The 20,869-nt window shown below is 37.6% G+C and overlaps 1 protein-coding gene across 4 annotated transcripts in view; it reads left to right on the top strand.

Annotated features, from left to right (window-relative positions):
- Nucleotides 1-17,548, top strand: part of Rasgef1b (RasGEF domain family member 1B) — a 560,746-nt gene extending 543,198 nt beyond the window's left edge. For 3 of the 4 annotated variants that reach the window (XM_058573842.1, XM_058573844.1, XM_046428137.2), the window contains 10 exons: nucleotides 2,336-2,551; nucleotides 3,022-3,096; nucleotides 4,511-4,606; nucleotides 4,718-4,820; nucleotides 6,369-6,448; nucleotides 7,499-7,594; nucleotides 11,005-11,100; nucleotides 11,471-11,594; nucleotides 12,748-12,820; nucleotides 16,150-17,548. In XM_058573842.1, the coding sequence (XP_058429825.1) occupies nucleotides 2,336-2,551; nucleotides 3,022-3,096; nucleotides 4,511-4,606; nucleotides 4,718-4,820; nucleotides 6,369-6,448; nucleotides 7,499-7,594; nucleotides 11,005-11,100; nucleotides 11,471-11,594; nucleotides 12,748-12,820; nucleotides 16,150-16,174 (984 nt within the window). In that variant the 3' untranslated portion in view covers nucleotides 16,175-17,548. The remainder of the gene's footprint in view (nucleotides 1-2,335; nucleotides 2,552-3,021; nucleotides 3,097-4,510; nucleotides 4,607-4,717; nucleotides 4,821-6,368; nucleotides 6,449-7,498; nucleotides 7,595-11,004; nucleotides 11,101-11,470; nucleotides 11,595-12,747; nucleotides 12,821-16,149) is intronic. The other variant, XM_058573843.1, reaches the window with a different exon arrangement.
- Nucleotides 17,549-20,869: the final 3,321 nt, after the last annotated feature.

Genomic DNA, 20,869 nt, shown 5'->3' on the forward strand with positions numbered 1-20,869 from the left:
AGTTTTTCTTTTCATAAACTACTTTGTGGGAAGCAAGTGCTTTTTTCTCATGCAGAAAATGTATGATTTTTCTTAGAAAGCCTTAACAAAGACTATAAGTCCCTTATTCACACTGAACTGTGTTCGGTAGAGTAGTAATGACAGTTGTGGGTTACTCTTATAAGTGGGCTTTAATGACTGAAACTGCAACTTTATGACGTGTGTTTTGTACTCTGGATGGTACATGCTGTAACTAAAGTACCTCAAAAAAGTTTATTATTTATCTTAATAAGCTGGAAAATGTTTGCATAATTTGAACAAGTAGTATTAACTCTCCTGAAGACGTGTATTTTGACATCTGGGACAGATGACTAAAGGAAACATCTTCAGGTAGAGTTCTTGGAGTTTTAATGTTAGCTCCATGTTACGAAAGTAGAAGAGGTAGGGCAGCCAGGATGATGGATTGAAAATAGCCCATGACTCAGCCTTAAATTGCTTGGAATGCCAAAGAAAGAGGCATTTTCCTTGAGTGACATATATATTCCCAAACAAATAGCATCTTCTAAACTGATAACCTGAATGTTGATTGAAAGATAGGTTTTTTGAAGATTCATTCTTTACACACTTAGGTATTTCATCATTTGGGGATGATCTGCAAATGCAGAGAAAAATGAGGTCATCTAATAGGCAACCATAAAGAACTCATCAGAATATATAATGACAAGTAGAGAAGAAGAAAAAGAAGGCCATGCTTTTTATCCTTGACTATGCAAGCATGAACCATTTCTCCATGTGTTGTAATCTTCCTTATGTGCAAATATCTCTAAGTTTTTATATGTGCTCTGTTAAACCAAATTACTTCTTTAAAAAAACACGTAGCTCTTATACTTGTCAGTAAATGCCACTCAATTTTCAGATAGTTAATTTCAGCAAATGATACTGTGATACCTTTTAAGAAGTCAGTAAAGCTGGGATGGGATTGTGGTTCAGTGGTAGAGTGCTTGCCTAGCACGTTTGAGGTATTGGGTTCGATCCTCAATACCACATAAAACTAAATAAATAAAAATAAAGGTATTCTGTCAATCTACAACTAAAAAATTATTTAAAAAGGTCAATAAAGCATAAACAAGCCTTTCTACATCTGTAGATTTACTGGGACTGTCATCCTTGAGAGCTGGTAACCTTAGCACCAAGTTTACATTGAATCAGCCCATATGCCTATCTGTGACATGGGCATCATAATCCACTAGAAAGAGAATTACTATTGGCAATTTGGGACCAGAAAAGGAGGACCAAAAGAACTCCATAACTTAGAATAAGTGTGCTCAAAGAGTAGGGAAGTTATTTCTCTGATGTAACAAGTATTTTCAAGGGAAGAGGTTGACACTTCTCTATAACACCTGCAGTGTTTTTTAAACCAATTTCTCTTTAAGTATTGTGGCTATAGCAAAAGGAAGTTGCAAACAAAGTGGCATCTGGTATTAGTGTTGTGGGGAGAACTGCCACGTGCAAGAGTTGGTTGTGAACATTAGTTACTGATTCATGAGCACCAGAGAAATGGGTAGCAGCCAAGTGGAGGTCAGATACCAAAAATGAATATCCACTTCCACAGTGCATGTGAAAGTCAGGAAGGTGGGTGGGCGGGCAAGTGGGAAGTAATCTGTCAAGTAGTTTTCATGTCCTCAGGCTGATAAAATTGAATGATAGGAATGGAGAAATAAAGAAAGTGGCCTAAAAGAAAATGTTAGAAAAAGAATGCTCTTGGGTGTAGGAAAGACGGTGGAATGAGACAGACATCATTACCCTAAATACATGTATGAAAACACGAATGGTGTGACTATAGTTAGTGTACAACCAGAGACATGAGGAATTGTGCTCTATTTGTGTAATATGAATTGAATTGCATTCTGCTGTCATATATAACAAATAAGAATAATTTTTTTAAAAAAAGAAAGAAAAAAGGATGCTCTGACTTGAGGTCACTGTATTTTAACTTTCCAAAAGTAAACAGATGCATTTCTACCAGAGAGCAGTTAGTTGTGTGTAGTCTTCATTAACACTGGATCCCCTTGATAGCTCATCTGTAATGTCTATAGTGTTTTCAAGGCCCAACCTGAATTGGACTGTCCATACCAACCTGAGAACAATGACTAAACCCTACAAGTTTGGAAAGATACTTGATGTGTTTGTGTCTCTTTTAAACTATTAGAACTATTTGAATCCTCCTGTAGGTTTGCTGAACTAAGTTGATTGCCCAATCTCAAGGTAAAATCACTCACAGACATAGTCCCTGAGGCTGCCTAGTACTGAAAAAGGACATGCAAAGCAAGATTGTTATTCTTTGCTTATTCCCTAGCAGACATACCGGAAAAATGTCCAGCAGATGATGCAGTGTCTCATCCGTAAACTTGCTGCCCTCAGCCAGTATGAGGAAGTTCTGGCAAAAATCAGCTCGACATCTACTGATCGGCTCACAGTTCTCAAGACCAAGCCACAGTCCATACAGAGGGATATCATTACTGTCTGCAGCGACCCTTACACGTTGGCCCAGCAGCTGACTCACATAGAGCTGGTGAGGCCCTGGTCGTCTTTGCCCTTTGCAACCACAGGTTTTGTTTGCTTTGGCAACCAGACAATGTATCTGCCAGCAATAATGTCACAAGAGAGGTCAGAGTAATCCAAATAGGAAATAATCTATGAAATAGGATTTGTAGGCATTTGAATATGAATGCTTTTGATATTCTGGGAATTTACTTGCAAATAAACACTAAACAAAAATGAAAAGCAGAGTTTATTGACCTTCCTAATTTTCTGCCTCTAATTAATTTTTCCATGACTGGCTCAGTCTTCAACTATCTTATAGAACGTTGACCTAAGCAGAAAATTGCTTCTGTTCAGACCTTGAAGATAATGAAACAATTGGGGGTTAAAAGCTTATTTTATAATTTGCATTAAGAAATGGGGGTGATGCCAAAAGCCATTGGAAGGAGTTGACTTTTCATTTTCTTTAATGCTGTTGATAATGCTGGATTTTCATTTCAGGAGAGGCTTAATTATATCGGGCCAGAAGAATTTGTTCAGGCGTTTGTGCAGAAGGACCCTTTGGACAATGACAAGGTAATCTATCCATCTAGAGGTCAGTTCTAAGACTAGAACTGGAACGCCTTAGTTTATGATAATAGATAAGACATCCAGGCTAAAACTATTCTGTTTTAGGTTTTAAAATCAGGAAGTTAGTTAGTTAGTTTCTTTCTTTCATTAGCCATGTGTGATTCACTGCAGTTCTTCTTGAGCCAGATCTCTGAGTGCCTTTACAATATTCTTACCCCATCACTAACTTTTAGCCTGTCTTTTATCCTTATTGGGGAATGTAATAAGCCCTTTATAGCAAGTAGATGCAGGCATTTGTGGTAATGAAGGTAGAAGATAAAAGCATAATGATTTTAGCAGATTAAGCCAGAAAGAAAATGAAAATAACAATGCTGTGCTCATGATTCAACAATAGCATGGGCAGGAAAGACAGGATGCACATACATCCAGCCTGCTGAGCACGAATCTTCAATATTCCCTGCTTTGCCTCTTGTTTGAAGGTAGATTCCCTCATGACAGGTTTATGATGGAGCCCCCACATTAAGAAAATAATACTGGACACAGAATATAAAATCAGTGTACACATGTAAGAATTTTATCTTCCAGTAACCTCCATCCGTAAGCATTTTGAATTATAAAGCAAAAAAGACTGCATCACCCGCTGATGAAAGTCCCCTCTGGGAGTAGGGGCAACAGCTGTTTTCCGGCCTTAGAGTAGTTCCTCTCAGTACGGGAAGTGAAGAATATGTTTTGCAATAGAAGGCTAGTGGACTTTTTTTGTTTGTTTCTTTTGGAAAAAAATGCAAAGGGGTTAATGAACTTCTTCAAGCTTGGCCTTGAACTCCAAGATGAGATGAACTTCTTTTGCCTTTGAACAGTGTATCACTCACCCTCCTAAAGACCAGGATAGTGTAGACTTCTATTTATCATCTTTGGAAGATATTTTGTTTCTTGATACATGATGATCCAAAATTTTGTTCAGCAGCTTAATTTTAGGAGAAGGTTTTCGAGGCCCCTGCCCTGTCGGCCTCTCCTTCCTGTGTTGATAGCAATTGGTATTTGTATCCCATTAATCAGTGCAAGATTGTTTTTGAATGCAGCCAGAACCCTTCTTTTGAATTGTGTTTCTGAGGACAGATCTTACCCAAAGTAACTTAATTTCTTGGGAAGGTAGGGAGGGGTATTTTTATGCATGCATCAGAGTATATTTTTAGACCTCAGGTTTCACAGAACCTAAGAGATTTTGGTATTTCTGTAAGAATAATCAAGAATGCTAATGGTCCTGGTGGCCTCTCCTCTTCCCTCCTCTCCTTCTTCCTGTCATCCTAAAAAGCCTTCCTAATCCATAAACTGAGAATCAAGTCCCCATGTTGGACAAAATGAGAGCCCAGTCTAGTCTTTTTTTTTTCTAACTTACCCACGCACTTTGGTTTCTCCATAGAGTTGCTATAGTGATCGGAAGAAAACACGAAACTTAGAAGCTTATGTGGAATGGTTTAATCGCTTGAGCTACTTGGTTGCTACTGAAATCTGCATGGTGAGAAAATGAATTTTCTCTGTCTTCTGGCTCTTGATTATTTTTCGTACTTTCTTTACATTTGTGGGCCTGCATGTTGGATAACTGCCTTCCATACTTTTTTCCACTTAGCCTGTAAAGAAGAAACACCGAGCAAGAATGATTGAGTATTTCATTGATGTAGCTCGAGAATGTTTCAACATTGGCAACTTTAATTCCTTGATGGCAATAATCTGTGAGTATTTTCTGGTGGATATGTGTCCTTAATTTCTGTAAAGCAAAATGTATAAAATTGTGAAATGTGCTCACCAAAAATCTGCAAATAGTTTTATTTATGAAAAATGTACTTTTGAATATTGAAATTTAGAATGTTCAAAATGTTTTAAATAGCCAAATTGGTACAAGCAAGTATACTTAATCTTTCTTAAGCATGCAAGAGTTCGTGGAATACTTTTAATTTATCTTCAATTAAATATTCTCCTGTAAAAGCTGAGAACTGATCATTTTCTGATTGCCTGTGTTCCTGTACTTAAAGTTGCAGTCCTTACTACTCCAGCATACCAACCTTCTACTCTATATATCATGGAGATTTTTAAAGCCAGAGACCATGTTACTTTCCATTCATTCTATAAACATAGGACATGAAATAACAAGTCTTAGGTGTTCTAGTTTATACCTGTTGTCTTGCTATGATTATTGATAATGACCCTTTCTTTGAAAAATGTACTAGTTTATATGACAAATTATATGGCCATCCTACACATTATAGGTGCTCAGTAGATATATGAATAAAAGAACAAAGGAGTTAGGGTCAATTTGATGCTAGAGAATCTATCAAATTTAATTCAGTAATCTGAATTACTGACAAAACCCCCTTCTCTAATTCTTTATTCCATTTTGTTTGCATGTAATTTCCCCTTTGCTGCTCTCATAAAAATACTGGCCAGATTTCAACTGTTTTTTGTTTGACTCACTCCATGAAAACAGTGAACTGAAAGATTATCTGAGACAGAAATCTGAAAGGTTCACAGTCTAATAAAAAAAATTACTTAATTTCTCTCTTCTGCCATCAAAAAAATGTCAAAGCATGTCATCCATGCTTTTCATTTATCATCTTATTAATCCACTCAACATTCCTACAAGAATAAGCTGAGTTCCAGAGGAAAATAATTTTCCCAGGGATGTCCAGTTAACCATTGACTGATGGAAACTCAGTCAGGGATCAGGAAGCTACAGCTCATGGCCCAATCTGGCCCACTACTATTTTCTTTATGACTAGTGAGCTAAGAGTAGTTTGAATATTTTTAAATGATTGAAAAAAAATCAAAATAATATAATATTTCTAACATGTGAACATAATATAAATTCAAATTTCAGCATCCCAAAATGAAGTTTTATTCAACACAGCCATAGAAATTTGTTTATATAATTAACTATGACTGCTTATGCACCATAACATGACAATGTATTGTAGTTTACTATGCAGACCATATTGCCTGCATAGCCTAAGATGTTTACTACTTTTCCTTTTACCAAAAAAAAAAAAAAAAAAAAAAAAATGTGCTTACCTCTACTCAAAGCAAATGGGATCATTATGCGCTTCTGGGCTGGAGGAGAATTTGCAAGAAAAAGTTGTAAAGCTAGAATTTATCACTTACTAACAATTTGTTGAATCCAATTACTTACATTTAGTACTGAACACTTTCAGTAGTATAAATTGGAATAGCTTTTCTTATATCTCTATTTCAATTTTCTCTTCCTCCCATGCATTTTAAATGGGAAGCTGGCATGAATATGAGCCCAGTCTCTCGACTAAAAAAAACTTGGGCCAAAGTGAAGACTGCAAAGTTTGACATTCTTGAGGTAAGTGAAACTGATGTTTTACTGTTCAATGTTTTATACCTGGAAAGTGGGATTCATTTGTACGATCTGTCGTCTCTGATAGTGTTGCACAAGAAAAAGCCTTACAGACCAAAAGGAAAGAAAGGGATTCAGATTTCAGAAAAGGAAAATAAATCAGGTTTTGGACTAGTCTTTTTATAAAAAGAGTGTCCATTTTGAGTTTAACTGGAGAAGTGCTGACTGTCAATCACAACACATTGTATGTGGAAATAGAGTTGGGGTCCTGAACAGTTGAGGAGTTTATGTCCCAGTTTGCCTAAACTCGATTTATTTATTTATTTAATTTATCTGTAGTGTCTCAGTTAAGATTTCCTCATTCCCACAGAATATTCTTTCACCATTCTTTCAACATTTGTAGTTAATTTGTGCAAAGCCCTTCCCATGTAATTGTGAGGATGATAAGAATTGTGTACAAGGCATGTGGATTTGAATCGCATTGATTCATCTATTCCCTTGGTGTATTGATGCTTTCAGTCTACTGTCTTTGGAAATATAAGAATCCTTTCCCAAGTTTTTTCCCAATTGGAAATTATCATTAGATATCTCATATGATGCCTTATTCATGTTATCTAATAAATTTGTTTTCCTTCTTGCAAAATGTATGCTTTCAATTATTTTGAATGCTTTGTTATCAAATGTAAAGAACAAATTCCCTACAAAGTGGCTAACCATCACCTAGCCCAATGATCCTCAAAGGAAAATTTTCTAATGTTGAGGTTTGACTCTTGGTTATCAGTTTTAAATCTGATATTAAGAGTTAGCAACACAGATTGGTTTAGGTTTATATGATCAGAATTGATATTAGCTTGTAAAACTGAACCAAACATCAGAAAACATTTGTGTTCCAATGTGTTGTGTGTACAAATATGTGTATGAGAGGAATACATCTTATTCCTAATGAGTTCCCTAACTTATTTTGAATTGCTTATGTTTAGTTTAAGTTGTGATTTTTTTTTAAACTTCTACAGATGAGAAATAAGTGGTTAATACTCTTCTCTCTTTTATCTGTAGCATCAGATGGACCCTTCCAGCAATTTCTATAATTATCGAACAGCTCTTCGCGGGGCAGCACAAAGGTCTTTGACTGCTCATAGTAGCAGAGAAAAGGTATGCACTTAAAGCAGTGTGTAATTTATGATAGTCACCACGTTTTACACCGGAATGCAATGGGAACTACTTTACTGAGCTTCTTTTACCTATTCATAACTAAGACAGATGCACATCATAGAAATTTTATCACTTGACACATAGAGAAAGAGGAATGCTAAAGAACTTTGCAAATACATAGTACTATGTTATTGTTACATTACTAAAGTGCTTATTTTGTAGTGCATCTTGTGTTTAAATAATAAGTCATATGTTAAGGTGACTAATAGCATTAGAGAGTAATTTAATTTAATGGAAAACAGACATTTAAGCTCTGCACAAGGTGCCTGACTTAATGTAACCCTTTCTTTTAAAAGAATTAGCTTACCTCCCATGGTTAAGTCATTTATTTTCAGAAAGTAGGCTAGTTGCTATAGCATTAGGCCTGCTGTTACTAATTGGATATGCAGGTGGCAGAAAAAAGTACAGGGATGATGTCTGTGAAATTAATGATCCTCTCCCTGTCTATGCTTAAGCAATACTACCCTGGATCTAAGGGTCCTCTCTTGGCACATTTTGTTGTCATATTTCCTTACAGAGGAAGGCAAGTCATCTCAATGTTGGCCATGGCGTTATTTGAGAAGTACTTACCTCGTTTTAGTAAATGTTTAGTGAAGGTTGCTTGGTGGTGTTATCTTCCGTTTAGATTCTGGCTCTCTTTTACCATAAACTATATAGTAAACAAATAAAGGAAAGGGGAGGGGGTAAAATAATACTTCACAGCATTTCCATCATGTCTCCAGGTTTATAACCATTCCTCATAGGATCACATGGTTTTCAGTCCCTTTGCCTTTCTGTCTATGTTTCTGTGACCTTTTGTTTCTGCATGCCAGCAGAAAAAAAATAGTACCTTTAAAATACAGTTTTGGCTCTCTGAATTAAGACCATTTAAAAAGAGAATTGGAAAATATAACTTGAGAAGTCCCTCCACTAAAGGCATCATGGGCAAGACCTTCTAAAAATCAAACTCTCTCTCCTACTAGTAACCTGTATATTCACTTAGCTCATAGGAATCCAAAGTCCTTATATTCTGACTTTTACTGCATTAGCTTTATGTTAGATTTAAGGGCTACAGATATGATGGGAATTATCTTTGGGTAAATGAGAAGTTGAAGAAGCTTGTGAAACTTCTTTATTGTACATGGGCTTAGGGAACTGAACAGTGAAATACTCTCAGGGAGATTGGCTGTTTCCAATTCCTTGGGAGAGCAACTCATTCAATAGTAGAGAATCATGCAGGCATCCATGCATGCAAACTTCACATGAGGAACACCCAGAATGTATAATCCAGCTAAAAGCACATGGCCTGCATTTAGAAAAATTTTATATATCAATGTGAGAAAATAAATGATTAACACCCCATGTCTCTCATAGCTCAGCACCAAAGAATAGAGCACAGGAATATAGTTCTTGCTTTAAGAACTATTACAATGTACAAATATTACATCTTGGTCACAATTTTGTTCTCATTTCCCCGTGACTGTCATATGATGATGTATCTCCATTATATTTTAGGGCATACCCCACCTGGGTAGTAGCTTAAAAGCAAACATAGACAATATTTTGATGGATGAGCATCGCTGTGTTCCATTACGCCCCTGCAATTAGAATTTCATGTAATTTTCATGTATCATAAGGTATTATTCATTTGATTGTTATCCAGCCACTTAAAAATGTAAAATATGTGACTCCTAAACCATCCAAAATTGGGGCTAGTTTGCCAACTTCTAATTCTTACCACCACCAGTAAATGGTGGTTTCAAATTCTTAACTGATGCCTGACAGAGTCCAGCACTTCTCACCCTTAAGTAATTTTTGTTGATTGTTGAAGTATACTTTTATCATTATTCTGATGGTGTCTTAGTTCTAACACCATAGAAAAATAGCCAGTAACATTAGAAGGAGAAGGTAATGAGATCTTTACTAATTCAGCCTTAGCAACTTCACAGACAAAAACAAATGATTAAAAGCATATTCAAGAGAGCTATCAAAACTGAAGATTCAATTTGCTTATTTTCAGAAATCAGTGAAACAAAAAAATAATGAACACCTTTTTAAAATTACTTCAGGGGTATGTTTTCCTGTTTATTTGGTGTAGAAGTACCACATGAGCCATGAGCTTAGGAAACTTCAAAACCATGATCTTGAGGAAATAAGAGACCCACAATATATGTTTGGTATATTATTTGTATTGTAGAAAATTTAGAATCATTAAAAATATGTTGGCATTTTAGAGAAAGTGGAAGTTATTATATCTGAGCCTTTTTCTTTTTCTTTTTTTGGTAATGGGTATAGTAAGATTTAGGTTACTTAATTAAAGATTATTTGGGATTAATTATTGTAAAACGTCACTCCATCAAACCAAAGAATTCAGGCAGGAAATTATTGTTAAAGAAAGTTCAAGCTGGACACTGTGGCACATGCCTGTAATCCCAGTGGCTCAGAAGGCTGAGGTAGGAGGATCACGAGTTCAAAGGTAGCCCCAGCAAAATTAAGGCACTAAGCAATCCCTGTCTCTAAATAAAATACAAATAGGGATGTGGCTCAGTGGTTGAGTGCCCCTGAGTTCAATCCCTAGTATCAGAAAAAAAAATAAATAAATAAAGAAGAAGAAGAAGAAGAAGAAAGAAAGTTCATTGTAGAGAGTTATTGAATTTCACTCACACATTTATATTTCTCCCTCACTGTGGCACATCTGTCTCACAACATATTGTACCAGGTACTTCTGAGGTGATTTTCCATGACAGCAAGTGCTAACTTGTTTTCTCATTCACAGGCCATCTTTATCCCATAGGCATGTGTAGCCATGATTGCCCATAAGCTCTCACATTATCTTGAGCAATGCCCTCAAGGATCAAATAAAATTATCCAGGGGGAAAAAATTATCTAAACTGTAGACATCTAAATGATGTGGCAATATAAATGATGGGCCACACACCTTAAATCTCAGTACTTTCCAGAGATAATTCTTCTATTAAGATTTTACCATAACTAAGAGGTTGATGAATGAAAAGCAAGAGTGCCATTTAGATATTTTTTTCTTTTCATTATAACTAGAATTTTCAGATTTTATTACTTGTTACTCTGCACTGAGAGAAATAGGAAGAACTATAGGAAAAGCATTTGCCCATCTATTTCCCAGTACCACTTATTCTCGCTATGTTTTGGTTAATATTAACATTTGCACCTTAAGCAAAATTATGCAAGGGAGGAAGTGGCTGTCACATAAGGTGTACAAAGCACTATATCTTAGTTCATTGTGGCCTTGCATGCAACTCACAGTTAATGTTGTTTATTAATCCTTGGAACTGTTTGATGAGATGCTAAATGTTTATTTACCTAGACAAACTAGAATCTTTTATTTTCTCTAGATTGTGATACCATTCTTCAGTCTCTTAATCAAAGATATTTATTTCCTCAATGAGGGCTGTGCCAACCGCCTCCCAAATGGCCATGTCAACTTTGAGGTGAGTATGATAAAGTAGGATGAAAAATCAGGGCACAGAGGGAAGTGCAGCCTCTCTAGCACTGCATCCCAGGCCTGGCTGCAAGAGCTGACTCTGTAGTTCTACAACAAACTTTCTCTTTCCCTATTATTTTATAAGAAATTATTAATACCAAGTAGAATATAGTTGCATTATTATTATTATTATCATCACTATTTAAGGGAATGTTTACCTGGACCAACCTAGCAAATACAGTTTTTATTAGATTTCTTAAGTATGTAATACAGAAGCTTAAAAACCAAAAGGAAGCATTTTAAAGGGAATTGTCTCTTGCAGGCTTAATAATTTTTGATGATCACCTTTAAAATTCTTCTCCTTTGCTCTCTTTCAGAAATTTTGGGAACTGGCCAAACAAGTGAGTGAATTTATGACATGGAAACAAGTGGAGTGTCCATTTGAGAGGGACCGGAAAATCCTGCAGTATCTGCTCACAGTGCCAGTCTTTAGTGAAGATGGTGAGGCCATTCAGTTGTAACCACACTGAGCATCCCCAAATCCTGCATTTAGGAAACAAGCATATAAATGTTTCGTGCTTGATTCTGCATAAAACTAGAGGCCAGTCCTCTAATCTGTCCCAGCTTAAGAGCACAGAGAACCTTATGATGTCTTCCTACAAATTTTCACTTAATATTCATCCATAACCAGTGTGTTTCCAAATTTAAATCCTTTCAAATCCCTGATCTGCAAAGCTTTGAACATAAATGGAAAGCTATTGGAGGATGTTTTTCTTTCTTTCTTTCTTTTTTTTCTTGTTTGGACTTGCTTCAGTGGAAAAGAGGTGTTTTGTGTTTTGTTAATAGACAAGGTAATTTGGGGTGGGGGAGGAAAAAACCCCAAACAGTAAATTGTTATCACCAGCCATTTCAAGAAGTAAAAGAATGTCTTGACCTATTAAACTATAAGGACATTAAGGCAGAAAAAGTGAATGAATATGTATAGAAAGATTTATCAGAAGAGAGAGAGAGTTCATAAGACTTGGGGATTTGTTTTATTGATTCTTTTTTAATATCCTAACATCATAGGAATCAATAGCACCCATTGGCTGAAGTTCCTTATCATAGATTGATAGTGTTTGCAGTAATGTCTGAAAAACATTTCGAGTGACTATTACCTATTTCAGAGTGTAACTTGATTGTTTCTAATCTCTATAAATAGGATTAGTAACAACCTTTCAAGTTTTCAGATGAGGATTCTATTTTATTTAAAAAATAAAACATATTAGAAGAATGAAAAATTGGCCTAGAAAACCTGTAAAGGGTTGTTTAAAAACTGAGGGTACCAGGAAAGAACTGTCACCCCTTTCATTGTAAAGAACATAAATCTGAGTGTATGGCAGCATTATGTGGTTTGCATTTTGTAAACCTTTTTGCCTTATGAATTCTTAGTTAATTAAATGTCTTTTAAGCTTAGAGGCCCTGAGGTTTTTGTTGAGAGTGTCAAAAATGATGTTATATGGTCTTCAAGAAATAATGAACCTTCTCAGTCATAATTTGATATCTGAAAGAGAGAGTTGTCTTCAATATGGGGTCCGGTTGCGGGGGGGATAGATGGAGGTGGATAAGTGGCAGGCTCCAGTATTGACACATGGTCTCTTTTGGTTGATTGTAGCTCTCTACCTGGCATCTTATGAGAGTGAAGGACCTGAAAATCATATAGAGAAAGACAGATGGAAGTCTTTAAGGTGGGTCTCATTGCTTCTCATTGCAATATAAATCTACAGGAAATGTTAGCTTTACCTGAAGAAAGCCACACGTGTTCTTTGGGAAGTCCCCACTCACCTGTTCCAAGTCCTCTACACCATATTTCCTGCTAACTGAATCTTTGTGGCTTAGAATTTTCATTGCCCTAATTCAGTTTTATTACTTTACATTTTTTTTTATACTGGCAGATACACAGTGACTCTGTTCTTCTTTCTCCCATAATATAATAGAATGAGGAATTGAAATTATCCATTGGTACAGAAAACACCAACTATTTTTCTTTGTCTAAAAAATCAGAAGTTCAAACTTTATCTTTGAGTAGTTCTTCTAACCCGGAAATATTTTTTTGATCTGAGATTAAAAAATGAACAAAATATTGGTTTGGTTAATGCTGGACCAGTTAACACTGATAATGTTGGGGCCATTACTTATCAACTAACTGGATATCAGACCCCTTTTTGGTTTCAGAAAGAAAACTGGGACTTTAAATAAAATAAGGAGTTTCATACTTTAAAATGTTGCGATCCCATTAGAATTTTCACACAAAATGTGTTAGCATTTGCATTTTAAGAATCTTGAGATATGGCCGGGCACTGTGGAGCACACCTGTAATCCCAGAGGCTCTGGAGGCAGAGGCAGGAGGATCGCGAGTTCAAAGCCAGCCTCAGCAATTTAGTGAGGCGCTAAGCAACTCAGTGAGACCCTGTCTCTAAATAAAATACAAAACAGGGCTGGGGATGTGGCTCAGTGGTCGAGGGGCCCTGAGTTCAATCCCTGATATGCCCCACCTCCCTCAAAAAAGAATCTGAGATACTTTAATAGGTAAAAAGCAGTGCAGGGCCTCATATAATATAATCAAAATTGCTATCACTGTATTTCTACTAAGCTGCTCCAGGAGTGCGTGCCTTTGGGTATGTTCCAGAGCTGACAAGTACTTTTTCTCTTCTTCCTTTCGTTCTCCTAGGGACAGTTGGGAGCTTACATTATATTTGATATTAGGCTAGATTTCATGAACCAAGATATCTAAGATACACTTTTTTTTGTGTGTGCATGTTTGATTTGTGTGTTTCAAAAGAAAACTTAGGCCACCTTCTTTGTACCTCTCAATGAGGAGGGATGAGGTACAGAGGTATCGGAATTATTATCTTTAGGACAAGCTGAAGTGATAGATAAAGGACTGAAGATGTTTCTTGTACCTCAGACACAGATAAAGAGGGTCATAAAGAATGGCTGGCTAATGCCATGAGTCCTGGGGACATTATAGTCCTGCTAGGTTGATGCCCCAGTTCTTTTTTTTTTTTTTTTTTGTGCCTGTGTCACATTTCCATTTAAATTTTGCATTACTTTGTTTTTGAATTAAAAGATATGTGTGGTATTCTTTAATATTTTGACATGCAAAATGAGTTTTAAAGTCTACACATCTAACTAGATAAAATGTGGAAATAACTCCTCTAAAAATGAAACTTTTTAAGGTGAATTTCATCTTTCATACTTTTTCTTCTTAATCCATCCTTTCTCTTTTAAAAACTTCAAGTTTGGTAAAGCCCTTGGGTATAGCTTAGCTATTATTACTTTTCTTAAAGATTTTTTAAAAAATTATCCAGGGGACAGATTGACTATGCATAATGGATATGTGGTATCCGCATTACCTGTGGCATCCAGACATTAAAATAATCCAGACCTGCCAACACTTGTGTTTAGTTGTTTCTCTGTTATGATACCTTCCTACTGATGAGTGAATCGGTTGTAAGATTGATTAGTCCAAGGTTTGATAGTAAAAACTAAAGATTGAGTTGCATAATCCTTTCCCATATCTCCATGTGCCATATACACAGTACATGATAGCATTGAACATTTGATTTGTTGAAATGCAACCAGAAAATTTAGTGGAGAATTTAGAAATATGAGGTGAAAAAGAAGCTGTACAGGCTTCCATTGTGTCCAGGAATGGATCTGCAGTTGTACTCAACTCCAAAGTGCTCATAATACTTCTTGTAAGAACTGAGGGGCGGACTGGCAGCGGCCGAAAACAAAATTAATGGTATATGAGGAAATATGTGTATAAATATTGAAGATATATTCTTTGGTATAAAAGACTAATTTACATGTTAAGATTGTTTTCTAAGGAGGCTTGAGGAACAACTTCCTTTCATGTTTGTGCTTAAGCCTTGCACACACCATTTATACATCCTGTCGGTTCTCATGGTCATGATCTAGATCCAGTGCTTCCCTCCTACTTGGCCCTTCTTTCCCCAAAAAGTTCCTCCTGCACTCATACACTCCTGAGGCAGGCTTCTTTTCTTGTTGGTTGCTATGTGTGGTTTTGTGCAGTGTATGTGTTTTTTCCCTACTACCCGATAGGCCCCTTGAGGGCGAACACAAGGTCATTCCCCTCATGTCTGCCTCAGCCCTGGAGCCTTGCAGCTCCTGCTCCTGCAGTGTGAATGACATTGTTTTACTGCATTGGCCAAAGCATAGTACCCACCAAAAGGATAAACAGTAGACACTAGTCTGTCACAGTTCACAAAATTCCATGTTAAGCAAATACTAAATATTCTAGAATGATAGTTCTTACCTGAAAACTTTTCAGTATATAACTTTTTTGAGAGTCATAAAATATTTGTATATAGACACTTTTCTTGCTGTTCCCAGAGTCATTAATTCCAAACACATTCATCAAAGGCAATGACAAATCCACCTCTGAGGGCAGACACTTTTCTTGTCACTTACTATTTAAATGATCCCAATGGTCATAGAATGTGTTGTAGAAGATGCTTTTATCTACTTAAGTAAACTTTCCTATTATAAGACTGGCACCTGCCTTTTAAGCTTTTAATCTTGAATGTTCTTTGTGCTTTTTTGGTTTTTGTTTTAATATAAAACCACTCAAGATCTACACTTATGTATAAACAAAGCTTTTGCTATCTTCCTTAGAAACTATTTTAAGTGACTAGCAATTTTCCTAAAGGGCAAAGATGACTTCAAAGTTTGATCACAATCCTATTACAGGTTTTGGTTATATAAAATTGAATCCAAGACCTAGGACAGGTGGGTGCAATGGTGCATTCCTGTATCCCCAGGAGGCTGAGGCAGGAGGATCCCAAGTGTGAGACTAGCCTTAGCAACTAAGAGAGACCCTGTTTCAGAATAAAAAATAAAAAGGAGTGGAATAGAGGTCAATCACCCCTGTTTCCATTCCCAATACAAAAAATAAAACCTAGGAAAGACAAAATTAATATTAGGCAATGTTTTAATCCTAATACTAATAGTCTTCTGGGTGCTGACTTAAATGGTTTACTTTATTGCCCAGGTCGAGCCTCTTAGGCAGAGTTTAACACACGGAAGCTCCTGCTGCTGTTGCTGCTGCCTCTGCTGCCACTGCTGCTGCTGTCGCCGCTGCTGCATCATGCAGATTTTGGAGGGGCTGGCCTTTGTTTTCTGGCATCTAGTACTAGGAAAACTCATGAAGACCCCACAGCCCTGAGAGCGCTCTGGTCAGCAAAGCAAGGGAGCTCACTCCAGAGCAGATGGGAAACTCCATTCCCACAGCTGACAGATTGACTCAGATTCTGTGAGACTGAAATGTTCGCTGAAGACACTTGAGAAAGAATTCTCTAAAGATCCCGGCTCTGCACATGATTCATCTCCTGGAATTTCCATGTGAATCACAGCTCTGCACCTGGACGGAGTTTTCTTTTGTGTGTGTGTGTGTTTTTTATTTGGTTGAACATTTGCTGCTAATGGGACTTACCCAGCTGAGCGCTGGCTGTTAGGAAGCCCATGTTTCTTTGTTAATTTAAATTAAAAAGGGAGAGGAGGGAGGGGAAAAGCCCCCCCTTGGTTTTGATCTCAGACCTCAGCTCAAGCAGTATTGCCAGAGAAGGCTAAGACCGGTTGGACTGCGGACTTCACTGCCCTTAGCCTGTGCTGTGTTATAAATTCCTCTCCTCCCTCTTCCTACAAGGTTTTGAGTTGGCTGCTGGTTAGCAAACTCCTTTTTACCCGTATAAGTTATTTAATATAATAATGAAGCTCAACACTGTGGTAGGAAAATAGCCACTAGGGGGGAAAAAAAGCAGAGTGTGTTGTCGTTGGGCTACTTACCTTGCTAGGACTTTTTGTTTTCTTTGCCCTTCTGAGCTGTTTACAGTTGACCACTGTGTTCGACAGGTGGGAGGGGAAATGTTTTCAGTATTTTTGTTGTTGTTGTTGTTGATGCTTATTTTTTATTGTAAATTTAAATGATCTGATTTAAAGGGTCTTAGGAAAACCCATGGCATAAGCGCATTCTAATTTTTTTTAACAGACTATGATTTTTCATTACTTTTTGGAGTCTGTTGGTGACTAAACATGTAAACAGAATAAATTGGAGAAGTTACCTCCTCCCCCAAGCAGTGAACAAAGCAAATGAAAAACACCTTGCTGTTAACTCAATGACTGATCTACTTGTGAAATAGCTCACCTTGGGAAACATCTAAATAATCTGTAGTTGCTCTGCAAACAACCATTATATATATTTACTCTAGGAGAAACTGTAGAGTAGTAGTCTGTGCTAATGAAAAAGCAAAACACCATGTTCAAAACAGATGTATGAAAAACCTTAGGACATGGCTTCCAGAAACAGCATGTATGCTGCGCATCATCTCAGCAGGCCCAAACCGGCTCCAAGTTGTCCCTTTACAGTCATCAATATATTTTACACTCTGCCAGGAGTTGTGGCGTCTTTTTTTTCTTATAGGGGTGGAGTTGTGGTGTGGGTGGGCGTGTAGTCACAGTAGCTCAGCTGTGGTGACTGGCTGAGAACGTGTGTGGATGGGCATTTGTTCTCTAAAAATGAATCAGAGTAAACATTTAATAAATAATACTTGCCAGGTGCTTTCTAAGATTATGTGATCATCACACCCACTTTTAGTGTATAAAAACAGGTATGTGATCTGCTGAGAATAGTAATTTGTTCAAGGCCGCATTGCTAAAGAAAGGCACAAGGATTGGAGCTAGGCCTTCTAATTCCAGAGCCCAAGCTTTGAACCACACCAGCAAAGCACCTTGCAAGTATCCTGGGGAATCTTGTTACCCGCAGATTTTGATTCTGTAGGTCTAGGGGCAGGGGATGGGGGATGGTGACACTGATGTCACTAGTCCTGGATCTAGCTTAGAGTACAGGCACTCCTGTTTCATTTGTACCTGGAGATTTTAATTTACGGGGGTAACTGAGTAAAGACACAGACCAGTAGCATTCAAAGTCTTATATTACTGACATTTCTCAAAAGAAGGTGGCATGATACATCTCAAAGGCCCACAGAGGAAACACCAGTGCGAGGAGACAGCAGGAATGAAAAGAAATCCTAGGCTATGGCCTTTACTGAGGCTTCCCCAGGAAAGGAAAGGCAGGGCAAGGTACACATTTAAGACTGGCAAGTTTGAGTAATTTCCGCAGGCATCTGGGCTGGTGGGGTGGTCTCTAGGTGCCTGATACCTGGGCTGGGATGGATGATGAAGGACAGGAAATACTGCCTTGGTATGTGAAAGTTGGAAAAATAGAGGAGGTTCCCAGAGCTGAGGAGGCTGAGACAGGGGGATAGCAAGGTCAAAGCCAGCCTCATCATTGGTGAGGCACTAAGCAACTCAGTGAGACCCTGTCTCTAAATAAAATACAAAATAGGGCTGGAGGTGTGGCTCAGTGGTTGAGTGCTCCTAAGTTCAGTCCCCAGTACCAAAAAAGAAAAAGAAAAAAATTAGAGGAGGTTATAAGCTAGATATTTGGCTTGTAAATGAAAGAGTATACTCCTGGCCTGAGCTTTGTAGTCTTTTTGTAGTCTTGGCTGGCCCTCAGAGGATCCTTCTCTCACTGGCCAGCAAGATTTTTTACCATGTCAAAATATATGTTAGTACATGATTAATACAACCCCACGATACCATCTCTAGTCCCCTTATACTGGCTTCCCTGGACTCTGCTTTGGTGGATGACAGCAGTTCCTTCAGCTGTCTAAGTCAGGGGTCAGCAAGCTATGGGCTGCTGGCCAATTCTAGCCAGCTGCCTATTTTGTGTGACCTACAAGGTAATGGGTTGAAAAAAAATAAGAAGAGGAATAATATTTTATGACACAAAAATTATGTAAAATTCAAACATCAATGTCCATAAGTAAAGTTTTATTGTAAGATGGCCACACTCATTTACTTAAGTGTTTTCCTGTGGCTGTTTTCTGCCTATGGCCACAGTCTTATAATTGGGACAGAGACTGCATGGCTCACAAAGCTGCAAATATTTACTCTTTGGCCCTTTAAGGGAAGGTTACTGACCCCTGATCTAAGTGTTTTTTTTAAGCATTAGCAAGACAGTTTATAAAAGTGTCAAGAGGTCTCTATTATGGAATTAGGTACCTAAACATGGCTGCTGAAAAAAAATTTCCTAAAGTGCTCTTAGGCTTAAAAAATGTGAAGCCGTTTCAGCAAAAAGCTTTCATGGAGTTACCATTCTTAAATATAGCCTCTTGTTTTAATGTCCAGGTTAGCCAGAGGTTTAAACCCTGAATTAACTTATCTGTGGAAATGGTTATTTAGTCTCCCTCTTTTACATGTGTGCATTTGCACTCCCCACTGGGTTTATAGGTGCATTTATAATTTCATGAGGCTGGATGGAAGCCTGGGTAAATACAAGCATGAACGGCACCAGGCAATGTCAGACTGATTGGGGTGGTTCTGCCCAGGCATGTCATGCATTCCAAGGCTGCAGGCTCTGGGGCCTGGAGGGAGCCAAACACAAGTTGGGTGTAGATAGGTAAAAGGAGAGCACACCGTTTACTACTTGAAGTACACCTTGTTTTTGAGTACAGAGTTCCCCAGGGGTGGCCTGTCTTCCATCTAACAAACACAACATGATCGGAAACTGGTTGTCTTTGCCTTGAAGGTGTTTGCCTTTAGTTCTCCCCTTCACCTGGCCCTGGGCATCTCTGCCATTTCCCCATACACTTTCTCCTGACATGCTTTATTTCTTTTTGTACTTTATTTTTCAACTGCTGTCCACATGCCTCCTGTGTGTAAACCTCAAGGAAACAGCCCACCACTGGAAAAAAAAACTGGCTAAGAATTTTCAGCTGTAGTTCTAAAAGACCTCTGCCCTCCAGAGGTCTGTCCTGTAGTCTGTCCCAGCAAAAGACAATGCCTGCCTCCATTCCAAAGGCATCTTACTATTCTGATGGAGAATGAGCAACTGGGAATAGAAAAGAGGCTTAGGCCAATTTTCTGCTGGAGCTGAGGGTTCAAAGGGATTCCTTAATGTGTTTCCTGGAACAAAAAAATGTGGTTAGTGACCTGGAAACTACTAACTAAACATATAAAACTGGAAGATATTCTATGGCAAATCCATTTGTTTTACCCTTAAGATGTGTTAAAAGGAAAGGCTTTGGTCAGAATTGGGTTTCTAGAGTTTTTAATAGTAAATTGGGGCACTTCCTGGGTAACTCAAAAGAAAATTATTTCTGGGTTTGAATGATTGGATAATTGCCTCAGTTCTCTGCTTCATGTAATCAAGATCACTTGACTCTACTCGATGCTGACAGGTGTTGGGGTTTGAGTATCCACACTTTATGGTTTAGAGACCTGTCATTCAAAACTGTAGACAAGACTGCTTCCATGCAAAAACAGAAGAGTGCCTTAATTCTGTACTTAAGAATCAACTCCACTTAGAGGTTGCAGTTTGTTTGTTTATTTACTTAATGCAATGAGGAAAGTCCAGGTAGCTAATCCCTTTTTAGTGCCAGCAGGCTTAAATTCTACTCCTCAACCCTGAAACCCTGCTTCACTTCTAAACAGCCACACACATATCATCACATTCTGGAAAGAAGTTATCTTGGAATACAGTTAACTGATAGCATTCTTAAACATAAGAGTACACATAATCCACTTTAGCATTTCTAGGCACAAGTTTGTAGATCATAATTTGGGGAATTAGGAAAAAGGGAACTGATGCTTCTTAGAATAAAAAGGAATATTATATACTCCTAGTTGGATGCCAAACTGGAGAGTTTTCT

Source organism: Marmota monax, unplaced genomic scaffold, assembly GCF_021218885.2.
Source record: "Marmota monax isolate L192 unplaced genomic scaffold, Marmota_monax_Labrador192_F-V1.1 WCK01_AAM20220418_F8-fsc00398, whole genome shotgun sequence".
Lineage (NCBI taxonomy): Eukaryota > Metazoa > Chordata > Mammalia > Rodentia > Sciuridae > Marmota > Marmota monax.